A 13,685-nucleotide genomic window follows, 5' to 3' on the forward strand; every position below is an offset into this window, starting at 1 on the left:
TACAATAAAATCAACGGATAAGGAGCGTAACTTTGCTATGAGCAAAATTTCAAATCGGAAACGTATTTTCTACAAACTATTATTAATTTATGTAGCATTTTATTCTACAGCTGTGTATCGAAAACACGTGCAATTTAAGAACCGCCCGAATCCTATAATAATCAAATAGCGAAGTCAAAATAATTTCCTTGAAAGGGATCCTCTTGTTGACGTAGAAGAAACCTCCAATCGAGAGACACATGGAGACTTTCCCAAATCTTTTCATGAAATCCAATACCTGACAAAAAAATATTATATTCAATATTAAATTTATTAAACCAAACCTAACTTGTAATAAAAAATTATTATAAAAGTGTACTTTTAGCTTTTGTTGCAGTTCCAAATGGCAAGTTGCAAATTGCCGAATATCTTGAAATGCATTTTGCATCTAGAAAATTAGAAATGAATTCAATTAAAAATATAAAAGTTTTGAAATATAATAAATAAATACCGTGAAAGCTGCGCAGCATAGCAAACAGCCGCCTATAATGCAGTTGAAGGACAACATAATCATTGCCATGAAGATCCAAATCCTTAAAAGCTCGTGCATAACAAGATACAGGTACGCGTAATACAAAAAACTCGTTCCCCATATGATTCCGAAATAAAGAATTACAAAAAGAAATTGAAATTTTGTGTTGAACTGATTTACAAAAATCCACAATTCTTGGTGACGGATCATCAAGTTTTGTAATTTTCTTTTTAAATTTTCGTCTCTTCTTCTTATTGTGCAGAGCTCCGAAAGAAGCTCTTCATACTCGCCACAAGAAACACGTATCATTAAACCACTCAATAGTAAACCGTGTGCTATTCCTCCTATAGCTAGACTCGTTGCAAATCCTAATTCAAAACTACAGATCAGAGATTCGTATTGAAACTGTTGTCTTTTCTGTAAATTCGGAAAATAAACAGTCGTATTGACAATTTGAAAGAGAATCGTCAGTGTTATGACAAGGAACGAAACCCAAAGGGATGCGTTTCTCACAACGGCATTATTCTCCACAATCATTCTGTTATAGAAGTATCTATTTTTTAATTTAGCAATCGGCACGATTTTATTGTTGCTGATAAATGTAAAACACAGTGAATAAGTGAGGAATATTACTACAACAGAAATGATGATTATTTTAGCATCACTTTCGAATACGTCATACCATCCGAGACACAACGCGTATTTTCCTAAACCCGGTAACGCTTGCCATATCAAAAGAGCGGTAAATTTCCATAATACAAACTGGACACATCGAACGTAAGCGTTTTTGAGTTTCGGGTACTTAACTTCGCTAATCGGCTGTTTACAGGAACAAATTTGGAATAGATCCAATCCATAAATGAAGGCCGTGGTCCAACAGGGGCGAAGGAAACAGGTCATACAAACTTCTACCATATTCGCATTCTTATTACTGTTGCCTCAGAATTTCAAACACGGCATAAATGCTAATTTACACAAAATTGCAGGGATATAAGGCATTTATATATCATTAACTTATATTTGTATATCATTAACTTACGTTAATGATATATAAATGCCTGCAATTTTATATAACCTGCAATTTTGTGACATTAAATTGCCTGGATTTCTAATCTAATAATAGAGTTGTGGTTTGAATAGACACTAAATTACATTCTCTCGTGCATTCTGAACGAATGTCCATTTACTACGTAAACACATTTGTATGTAATTAGTTTACATTAATAAATAAAATGCATTTACTGTTCACTGATGAGAAAGACACGTTTATAGGCATATATTAAACATGTAGAGTAGATGTACCAGTTTTGGCCAGTGTAGTACCAGTTCTGGCCAGAAAACGAATTTAACTTAAAAATATAATCACAAATGAAACAAACTTTTATTGTTAACTGTTCACACAGTTAACAATAAAAGTTTGTTTCATTGGACAGATTTGAATATGTGGTGATTATATTTTTAAGTTAAATTTGTTTTCTGGCCAGAACTGGTACACTGGCCAAAACTGGTACGTCTACCCTAATTATGTAACGACATCGCTCGTAACAAAATCAATGTAAGTTAATGTAATGTAATTAATTTACGTAAACCAAGTTCAGATCTGTTGTCTGAATATAGGAAAATTTTCATTCAAAATCGTAACATCTTGAACTCCGGTTTCGATCCGCATCATTTCACCACCTGTTTTTCTTCATCTCCATCTTTACGCGTGATCTAGCATTTAGGATAAATTCCTTTGTCCATTAAATAATAGCTAATTAACCTGAAATAATAGGCCGTTTCCGTAGGAGAAGATTGTTTTTTTGGTTTGCCACCGCTCCTGGTGAAAATACGAGTTTATACGAGTAGTCTTGTGTTTGAGAAGAGATAGGCTTGAAGACTTTAGCCCAAGTTGTCGGCTTGGTTTCCAGATACAGAAACTGTATCATAACCAATGACAAAGTTAAATTGTGTGTGTTTAATGTTGGAGTAATACTAATTGGAACACGTAACCCCGAATAGAACTGTTTTTTTTTTTATGATAACATACAGATGTGGAGAGAACGTTGCGAAGAATTTTGAACTTAGACTTCTTAGTCCTGATTTAGAGTGAAGTATTCATCTCAATCCAAACTGTCGTAAGCAGAATCATCGCCAGAAAAGCTGTCATCATTCGGGTTGAGTGACCAAACGATGACGTCGTCTATGCATGTATCAAAATATATTTTCAATTATCATCGTGTTACTGAACTAGTAAAATCGTTATAAAAAGTTTTAATTGGCATAAATTTGAGCTTTTGTAATTTTGAGTAACATTTTGAATAAAATTCATTTGTTTCCACGCAATTTTCTTCTTGTAAGCATAAAATTAAGCAGTAAAACTGAATTAGCTCTATGGGAAACCCCGTAAACTTTCGCCCGGAAGTTTCGCCAGTACCTTTATGATAACGAGGGAGGCTCGAGCTTAAAATTTGAGTTTTCTGGACCCAGTGGTTTCTCTGCAGTGCGGGATGAAGAAAAATGAGAAGAAAATACAGCATTTTTGGAGATTTTCGCACTTTTCGGCCGCTTATGTTTCGGCAACCGCTTTATAGAAAATCTTGAAATTTTGCACACTACCCAAGAAAATAATTTTCCTTCGATATTCGAAATTACCATAGGTGTTCGGGAGGCGGAAAAATCGATCCCCGAAAATCGGCAACGCTTATTCCTGTATATGTAGTCACTTTTTTACATGTCAGGTTAAGACACTAGATTATTGGATCAAATTTCACCCGTTATTATTAAATACGGAACGTCCTCGATGTATGTCATACTTAAGTTGCTAAAACGCGTCGTGAACGAAATGGTGTCAATTTCTCACCGAAATAATATATTAAGTCAGAGATATGGTACATCGCCGACCAACTAAAATCAATTTATGCGCGAGTGTCTAGTGTACAATAAGAAACTGTTTATATGGAAGTGTCGCTACTTTCAAGATTTACTATAACATGCGCCAGCGTGCATGCAAGCACTTCATCCTTATAGGAATTGTTTCTGATTCTGCACTATCAAAAGTAGAATGTGAATGAAGATATATTGATGGCCTACTACACCTGTCCTTTGTTTATATAGGCCTAAAACATCACTAATATGTCTTTCTTTTAGCTCCATGTCATCACTAATCGCTATCACTGCTAATATCTAATAATACTGTCTGAACTCTTGCATTTTACATTTACCTATTTTATTTGTCATAGTCTAACTCATTTTCTAATCATCTATAAGTTATTATGTGTCTGTAGATATGTTGTCTAAATAGTTGGAATTTCCTCTTTTTCCTCTAACAGCGTATATTTGAAATCCAAGAACTAAATCTTCTGACTTTTAATTCCCTTCTCTAACCTGTTCCTAACTTTTTTGGCTCAACATTAATCTCTCTTTATCTCATTAATAAACACAATATAAATTGTGAATAACATATATCATAGCTCTTTTCTCACTGCAAACTACAATAATTCACCTAACATTAATAAATAAATAAAAAAAGATATGGCCTTTATAAACTCCAAAGGCACCCTATATCCTAAATCTCTTTTTTGTAACGTTTTAAATCTATCCTATCTTAACACATGGTTTAACGCTTCTATACATTTCTGAGATATTAAACAATATCTCAGAATGGGTAAAGTTTAAGGTACGGAATTTGACACGGTAGCTTGTGTATAAGGGGGCATTAACGCTATTAAATTTTGATTCTTTATTAAAGGTCGACAGGGTAGAGACATAGAAGGGATCACGTGTCATATCTCCAGTGTGGTCGGACTTATTGAATAATTTACTTATTAGCGTTCACCATTTTTTAAAAAATATAAAATTCGTCTCTATCCTCAAAATTAAGTTTGAGTTATAATATGAGCGCAGACAGAAAAGGAAATCTTACAAAATTTAAAGATGATTTTTACAATGCAGCGGAAAATTAAATCGCGTCGACCGTTCTTGAAATTTGAATGTTAAAACGATGCTACTGCACTATCCAGACATGAAGACGTTTATTTTCCGCTCTTAAAATTATTAAGAGCTTCCATGAATATTGACTTAATAGAAGCGATTCTTTTTTAAGAAGTAATCAGTTTATAACAGAGAGAAAAAATAAATTAGTCAAAATAAGCAGTCTAAATTTTATATTTCTTATTCTTACTTTAATGTATCTGTATACTTATAGGCCTATATAACCCGATATTCTCTTATATTATGTATAACATTTTTATTAAACTAATTTGTTTGTGTACGAATATATTTACTATTTTTATTTATACACGCTTACCCGATTTACGTAATGAGACGAGGGCAGCCAAATATCTAGAAGGCAGACGGCTAACAGCGTTATACGATATTTTGGTGTGTAGCTTCCACCAGCTAAACCGTCTGAGGTTGATGCTCTGTAAAGCGCATGTACTGTATAATCTGGCTGCTTTACACCATTCAAATATTTCGCCGTGGAAGCTGTCCCGCGTTCGACAATACGGCGCTTCCATTGGGAATATCATATACAAATTTATATTCGAATATACAATAGCAATCTTATAGTTTCTTTTTCACATGTAGTATAGATATTTGTAATAAGATACATAATGCGGTTATAATAAAATATAAATTTTAATTAATTCAAAATACGTTCAAATATGAAAATTTATTTTTTAGAAAATACAAGGGAAGTGGCCCTTCCACTGCTTCCAAGGACAGCACGCCACTGGTGTATGTAGATTAGTGTGTATTTTATATATGTTAGTCAAAACCCGTTTTTAGTTAGAACGCGTTTTAACTAGTTGAAACTAGTTTATACTGGTTGTCTTTGTTAAAACCCGTTTTGTCTAGTTAAAACTAGTTTTAACTCAAATTCATTTTTGACTAGCAGTAAATTCTAGTTTTAACTAGACAAAACGGGTTTTGTCTAGTTAATTTACTGCTGTACATGTTTTGATTTTAGATAAAACTAGTTTTAACTTTTAGCATTAGTTAAAACTAATTTTAGCTACACAAATATGTTTAGGGGAAATAAATAAAATGATGTGTAGTGATTCGGGGAAAGATGCCTAACAAAATGTTAGGCATCTTCCTTCATAATTTCCTTCGTAAGCAAAATGCTTATGAAGGAAATTATAGCGATAATTTGAGTTTTGGAGGCCTCTAACGAAAATATCATATTCTTGAACATGTTTTTCAAATAAAACTTTGGAGTATATCAAAAATAATTGTATTGTGTTTGCAATGACGAATTTTTCACTGTCTGGCATTTTAGGCATCTCACCCGGATACTCGGAGTGAGATGCCTAAAATGCCATTGGGGTAAAATAATATAATTGCATTAAATTAATTTCCGAATATCTTAACCAAATTTAATTTATTGCATATGTAGTACAAAGTACTTTATAGTAAGTGTAACAGCACAGTATATAAATATTGTTAAGTTCCCGGCTGTTCTAACGTGCTCTATAGCTAGCTGAAAGCTTTTTCCAGTCCAAAAACCTTTTTGAAAAGTCCTTATATAATTTCTATGCATATCCTGCAATAAAACGAGAAAACAAAAATTTATTAAAAATAGGCATGTTACCCCAAGAAAAATGTGGCATCTTTCCCATTTGTCGGGGTAAGATGCCTAGTGGAGTCACGTGTTTTAGCGTGTCCGATCGGGATCGGCGGTAGCTCACAATGGAAACTTTAGAACCTTAACTACATCACACGTTAATTGTTTTTTCGCAATTTTTAATAAATTCTATTTTAACTTTTAGTTTTAAAATGATTCTAGAAACATTTCGCAACAAAAACTTCATTCTTATCTTGCTTTTATTCTTCTCGGATGTAGAAAATGAGGTAATGGTAGCCAACTACAGCTTTCTGCACTCAATATTGGCCCAACGATTCATCATACAAACACATGACAATATCTGACGTCACCGTTTGAAAATATCAAAAAGCAGGCATCTTCCCCCGAATCACTCTATATGTTGCAGTCAAAACCAGTTTTTAGTTAGGATGCGTTTTAACTAGTTTATACTGGATTCTTTGTTAAAACCTGTTTTGTCTAGTTAAAACTAGAATTTACTGCTAGTCAAAAATGAATTTGAGTTAAAACTAGTTTTAACTAGACAAACGGGTTTTAACAAAGACATCCAGTATAAACTAGTTAAAACGCGTTCTAACTAAAAACGGGTTTTGACTGTAACATATATGTTATATATATATATAACATATATATGTTATATATATGGTGTGACGACCATATGTCCCATCATGGTGTTACAGAATCAGAATGGCATCAGAGGTTTGCAAATTGATAAGAAAATGTAAGTGATGAAAGTTGCAGCTGGACTTTTAAACTGTTTTACAACTGTTGTCAACATTGCAAGAATTGATGAACTGATCCAGGATGATCAATATATTTTGCAGTACACTCACTGTCTTTCAGCTTGACTTGGCATATGGAATGGTATATGGATGCACTCAATGTCTCTATTGAGATAAATAAAATGCTAAAAAGGGTCCATTAGGAAGACATTTTACCCAAGATGTTAAAGATGTTTTACCCTAAATGACAATTCTAGACAACATTCGGCACACCTGACTGGATTTATTGCAATGTTTCAGCGGGCATTGCTCTTATCCTCTCATAGAACCCAGTCCAGCTTCTTCTGATTTTGTATATGTGAAGAAACACATTCACTACTGATGAAATTGATTTGCAAGTGGAAAATGAGATTTCCCAATGTTCAACATTGAAGACTGACTTCATGACATGGAGTTGCAATACAACTGAAGCAAATGAAAGGATAATGAAAGCTGATACACAAGAGGATAAGGAGACTGCAATGACTGCCATAAGGGTTCTCACAGATTAGCCTATGACTTGAGTGAAATTTTAGAAAATGGGCACAAGGGAAAACTAATTTCTTAACACAAAATGAAGTTAATGGACCTGATCTTACATCTCTCAATATGTTGATAATAGGATTATCATCAAGGATGAATCATAAGTGCCAAAGTCAAAGCATGCTTCAATGCAATGGATATATATCCTAGTTAACTGGCAAGCAAGTTTAAGATTACATTACTAAGTGAGGTTATGGTTACTGTGTTAGTATTCTCAGGAAATACTGTTAATCTATTTTTCATAAGTGTGAAAATATAAATGCCACATGGTACTGTGAATTTCTGCAGTTTGCATCTTGAAAGGCTAACATCCAAAGAATATAATCCTCTAAGCTTATTGCTTAGGATTATATTCTTGCTTGACAATGCCTTCTCACAGCTCAAGAAACCTAGCAGGATGAGAATATGGGATGAGGTAAATGTTCCCCCAAGTGAATCATAGAAGACCGAATACTGTACAGTGTAACCCTGAATTATAAGTAATCGACATGAGAATTTAATATAAAGGCATTTGCTTTTATCCTTCTTCCTGATTTAGGACTAATATTCAATATGAATGCTGCCAGAAATTAAAATTACCACACACATCAATTAGATGAGTCATACTGTATTCATTTGCTACATGTAGTGTCACTTGTTTTAATGTGGCTGTGCACTTTTTAAGATAAGATAGATAGTAACTTTTCTATAATTTAATGAAATTAAAAATGTTTTTTCAGTAATTACATTCTATTTAACTGTTTTCTGCTTGCTTATTATCTTATTAAATGGTAAGAAAATTATACTTAGCCCTTAATATACCAAGCATTTCAGTCAATATTGTTTACCAAGCTCGTGAGGTCGGTCCCCCATCTTTTTTTTTGGAAGTATTCTGTTGTTTGATGTAGTTTATTCAAATTACATGTTTTGGGTTTCTAACATGCGCTTTAGTGCTTCAGGCCCTATTAGTAATGAATTATGTGCATTATTGAAAAGTAAACAAAACTCAAAACCTTGTTTAATTTTTTACATAAAATTCTGAATACATTTCGCGCATAAAAACAGGTTTGACTGTATATTATTATTGCATTTGAGTATAAAGACTACAAAATCATTTTAATTGTTACAGCAGTTTTTTGCACATGTTATAGTTACAAGTGTTTTGTATGCAAAAAACAAGAAGACAACCACAGTGGTTGTCTTCCTGTTTTTTGCATACAAAACACTTGTAACTAGAATAGCGTGCTTAGTTTTCAATCATCAGTTCTTTGACAAATATTGCTTTTTGCATCCCTACTGTTGTCCCGTTGTTCATTTTTGTGTAACAAATACTCCTTTTGCTTCAAATGGTGAGGCTAATTGAGTACTAGGACAAATTGGTTAATATTAAAACAATTATAACCAAACATTAGTACAATAATTTTGGCAAAATTTCAGATTATGATTAATAACTTCAAGCTTATATGGAAAAACAAATCAATTTTACAGATTTTTAACATAGTATACCATGGAATCCTAAAGAGAGTACCAAACATTTTAAATTTTTTACATTTATTTAAGCAAAATTTTTGTAAGCACATATACACATTAATTCTAAGCCAATACCTTTTCCATGATTTTTGTGAGAGACAAGTTATAATTAATTATATAACAATTCCTCTAACCCTTTAGCCTAAAAATTGTCCTATAATTCACAGATCATTTAGGTTTGTGTTAGAATTACAAAAAGATACTAAAAACAAACCCTGTGGGGTCCTTGTAAGACAATTTCTTTAACTTTAATATTCCAAGCTAAGCATTTGTCTCTCTCATTTTATTATTAGTTATTTTAGTGAATAACCTACTAAACATTTTCATCTTTTTATTTATAATCATTAAGTGATAAGTTAGACAATTTTAGTGTTATTTGAAGAATATAGCTAAGGTGTTATGCCAAAGCAAAATGCAAATTTCAACCAGAAATAATAAATAAGCTCTTCTCTATTTACAAGACTGGTTTCTGAAAGATTTTTTAGAAATGATGTATGCTTGTATATCAGAGTTACACTGTACCTTGTAACTGTTTCTCTGATGATTGGGTAAAAAAATGACTTCCAAAAATAGATGAGAAAGCAATGAGCAAGATGTATTAAGTATTACAGGTGACTCAAGAAATTAATATTTTACTCTTATCTTATTTCTTCCACTTTTCACTCATTTGCAATTTACTTCTTGACTTCCTCTTGCCATTTTTACTTATTGGCTTTGTTACACATCAATTTACTTTATTTTAGTTTCCCAGAACTGACTGACGACATTAATTAAGCAAGGACTTGCCATGTAATAAATAGGTAACTTGTTATAGGAGGAATTTGCAGTTTTATCTTGTTATATCAAGGAGAAGAGTGCACAAAAACTAGAGGACGATTTGTATTACAATAAACATCTGAAAAACAATCGGTATGCTATTTATTCGGCATTTTGGACTACCATCCTTCTGCAGAAGGTTATCGTAAAAAGGTTAAGAAGGTTATCTTATTCATTTTTTAAAAAATGAAAGACAACCTTTTTTGTAATTTAATTGTAAAATGATTTTAAATTAATTTTTAGAGAAAGTTTTTGTAACCTTCTGTTGAAGGAGGACGGTAGTCCAAAATGTTGAATAACTAGAATACATATTTGTATTAGAATAAATATCTGAAAAACAATTGTTGTAGTCTACTTTTTCAATTCCTACTATTAGTTCACTCTCTCCCTATATATATATATATATATCTTGTTCAAATTTTCAGTCGTTAATAAAATACTTTTTATTCATCCACTAGTGTTCAAATACATTTTTTAAAACTTGTAGTGGATGACACTTGATGTTAATACAGTTTTTTCAAATATTAATTCATTAATTTTAGTTTTATATATAAGAGAAATTTTTTTCTCCCATAAGATATTTTGCATATGTATATACATATTTATATTAATCGTAATTATTTAATAAAAAGTAACTAGAATAAAATTTTTCTTTATTGACCTAAGTAGGAATTGACTTTATATTACTTGTTGTGTGATACAACAAGTCCTTAAATAAAGTAACATTCCATAAATGTTTTTCTTTAACACTTATTATGATTGATGCTGCTTGTCCTTTATTATAAATAGGTAACTTGTTTTGAATATTTGTAAGTCATAAACTATGATGTATATAAAACTTAATGAAGCTAAGAGCTAATTAATAGGAAAGTTTTTGAAAAGATCAAATGGTATTTAAATTTTTACATATATACATATTACTGATTGACAAGCACTGGAGGGCATTACAAATATTCTTCCTGACCACAAAGGTATACTTATGGAATTTTTGTCTTAAATTTCAGATACAGTCTAAAGCAGTGTCTTAAATATCATTAAAAGCATTTTAGAACCATTTTATACCCTTTGTTTTGCTTTCTTTGTAATTCTTTACATGCTCAAGTTTTGAGATTAGCATGAATTCAGAGTTTTTGAATGAGATTTTGACAAAATTTTCAAATAATTTGAAATCAGTTTTATTAGAAATAGTCATGTGAGAATTGAATTTAATTACAATCTGAAGTTTCACTTACGTGAATCTTTATTAATAGTAGCAAATTGAAATATAATATACACAAACAAAAAATCTTTCAAATAAGATTGTCGTAAAGAAAGCAACAGGTTTTAATTTGTTACAATTGAGCAAATAGTAAATTTCTATTTAGAGGAGAAAAAAAAATTTTAATTCACATGATCAGAAAAAAAACATTACTTTCTAGTTGCCGCTGAGTTGCTCGTACAACTTTGGCACGTAATCGTCCCACTGGGCCTGGTAAAAGTTTCCCGCATGTGGAGTGCCGAGATTGTACTTCTGTGCAAAGTTACGGATCTTAAAGTTTCCGCGATGGTTGCCAGATCGATTGGTGAGACGTTTCTCGTCTGGCTGCAGGGCATTTGGTTGTTTGTAGACTACATAGACGTAACGATGAAGACCTTAAAAGAATTTGAAGAAAAGAAAGAAAGCAAAAATATTATATATTCATTTATATTGATTATCAAAAATTTTTTCACAAAAGAAATACATTAATTCTGTTAAATCTTCAGTTTGATTTTGTGTTTGATGATAGTGGAATAGTAACTGTAATTTAGTTTTATAAAAAAAATCTTACCTGTCCCTTTCGGAGGACCAGATCCAACATATTCTGACAGAACTTCGCCTTTAGAGACATCTGTTCCTGGTATATTTACCACTAGCCAGTGATGCCACTCTCTGTATTTCGGATTCTGTCGGCTTGGTGCATCTGGATCTGCAGTGAAATAAACACATGGTCTACTTCCAGGAATTATAACATTAATTAAAATTTTAAAAGTTAAATGCTTTACCTGTCAAACAAAGAGTGTATAGGACATCAGGTTCTGTTGGATAATTTATGTATGTTGGTGGATCTTTAACTTGAGTAGGGGTCAGTTCATTGCCTAAATTAACAGTTTCACCTCCTTCATATTTGATCTGAAAGCAATATCTTCATGAAAACAGTGTTAAGGTAAACAGAATATCTAGGTCACTACCATAAAGATATTTATAACTAGAAGGCGTGATGTCATTTTGTTCACAAAAGTACCATGATTTCAATAAAAAGTAAAACATTAACATTAAACTAAGAATATCTGATCCTTATTAATTAACGATAACCTCAAGTATATAATTATACACAAAATCTGTCTTAATCCCACCTATTCAACTGTGTAGACTGGGCAGTAAATGTTCTGATGTATGATCTGCTGCAACACATTCCACTACATTTCAAGTAGTCTCAGATCTTAATTAATATATTACACCAAGTTCTCATCTTCCTCTTTTCTGACATTTTATCGGTCCCCATTTCATCGGTTCTGGGGCATTGCCATTCCATCTTAAAATACGCCCTGTCAGATGTAACCGCCATTCAAATTTCAATGAAAGGGAGAAAACTTTAAATTAGAAATAATTTATCATCATCTATTATGACTCATGTTACTTTACATTAATACAGAGATTTTAAGATAATAGAACTTCTGTATAAAATTTGTAATTTTATTAAGTTTATAGCAATACTGCAATGGACGTGGCAACATTTTCATGAAAAAATAGTATCTAACACACACATTATTAATTGTTTAAATAAAAAGGAAAATTATTTATAAATATTTTAGCTTTATTTTATTTTCATTTTTCACTAAAAATATGAGGTTTAATCTGTATAAATAAAACATCTGCCTTGCATGACAGAACTAATCATAACAATATTGCACATCTGTATTTGAGAATTGAAAGAATTTACATGTTTTGAGCACATTATTATTCTACATTTTATTCGTAATGATAAATACTAATATTACACGCCGACAAAAGTAATTCTATAAAGAGTAGTATTTATCTATTTATTATTTCATTAAATTTATAGGAAAAGTCTGGATAGACATTTGATTTCCTCCCCCTACAAAAACATATAAAAAACAAAATAAAATAAAAACAGGTAACAAATCTTGAGAGAGATATTAAATTGAAATGTAAAAAAGTGCTATCAGGGAGATCAAGATGTAAAAATTCACCAAAATGATTAAGATTTTGTGATGTATTGTAGAAGAAAGATCATTGGGGATAGACTTAGACAATAAAAAGGAGTAAAAGCGTAAGTGAACGAGCGAAGTTTACTCGACGAAATTTGAAGTGAAAGCCAATCTCGATAAATAAGACCATTAAAATATTTTTAAAATATTAACCAATCAAAATATTTAATTCTCTCGAAGAAAGATGGGAAGACCAGGCAAATTCTAGAAATATTAGAGTCAACAGTGAAAGGCAGATTACACATTTTGTTAAACTTAAGATATATCTTATTAATAGCAGAAGTAGTCTTGTCTAAAAGGGAAGGTGAAGCCAATGACCAGATAGGCAATCCATAATCGACAAAAGAATGAAAATTAGCATAAAAAATGGTCCGCTTAAATTTTAATAATTTTAAATACAAAATCATAAAACCATTGCAATTGCAACAGAGTTTATAATGTTAAATAAGTATATCTGAGAAAACTCATTACCAAAAACAAAAGCGCCTTCAACTTATTATTTTAAGTTGGTTCAGTAAGTGAAACTATATTTGATTTCAGCTCTAAATTTGTTCTAAACAGCCAATCTTGGGATAACAATACCACAACAGAAGTTTGCAAATAACTAACTCAAGAGAAAATTATTTTAAGATACCAAAGTATTTTTTCCAAAATGTTCACAATCTCAATCTGTGTTTTTGAGATTGCGAACTGTTAATTATTTATCCTG

At 31.5% G+C, this 13,685-nt stretch overlaps 1 protein-coding gene across 2 annotated transcripts in view; it reads right to left on the reverse strand.

Moving 5' to 3' along the window:
* Positions 1-10,878: 10,878 nt before the first annotated feature.
* LOC136980664 (protein D3-like) overlaps positions 10,879-13,685 on the reverse strand; it is a 34,078-nt gene continuing 31,271 nt past the window's right edge. For both annotated transcript variants that reach the window (XM_067276820.1, XM_067276819.1), the window contains exons 3-5: positions 11,750-11,876; positions 11,536-11,673; positions 10,879-11,359 (exon numbers count right to left, since the gene is read on the reverse strand). In XM_067276820.1, the coding sequence (XP_067132921.1) occupies positions 11,142-11,359; positions 11,536-11,673; positions 11,750-11,876 (483 nt within the window). In that variant the 3' untranslated portion in view covers positions 10,879-11,141. The remainder of the gene's footprint in view (positions 11,360-11,535; positions 11,674-11,749; positions 11,877-13,685) is intronic.

The sequence above is a fragment of the Centruroides vittatus genome, unplaced genomic scaffold (assembly GCF_030686945.1).
Source record: "Centruroides vittatus isolate TY-2023 unplaced genomic scaffold, ASM3068694v2 contig_717, whole genome shotgun sequence".
Classification (NCBI taxonomy): Eukaryota; Metazoa; Arthropoda; class Arachnida; order Scorpiones; family Buthidae; genus Centruroides; species Centruroides vittatus.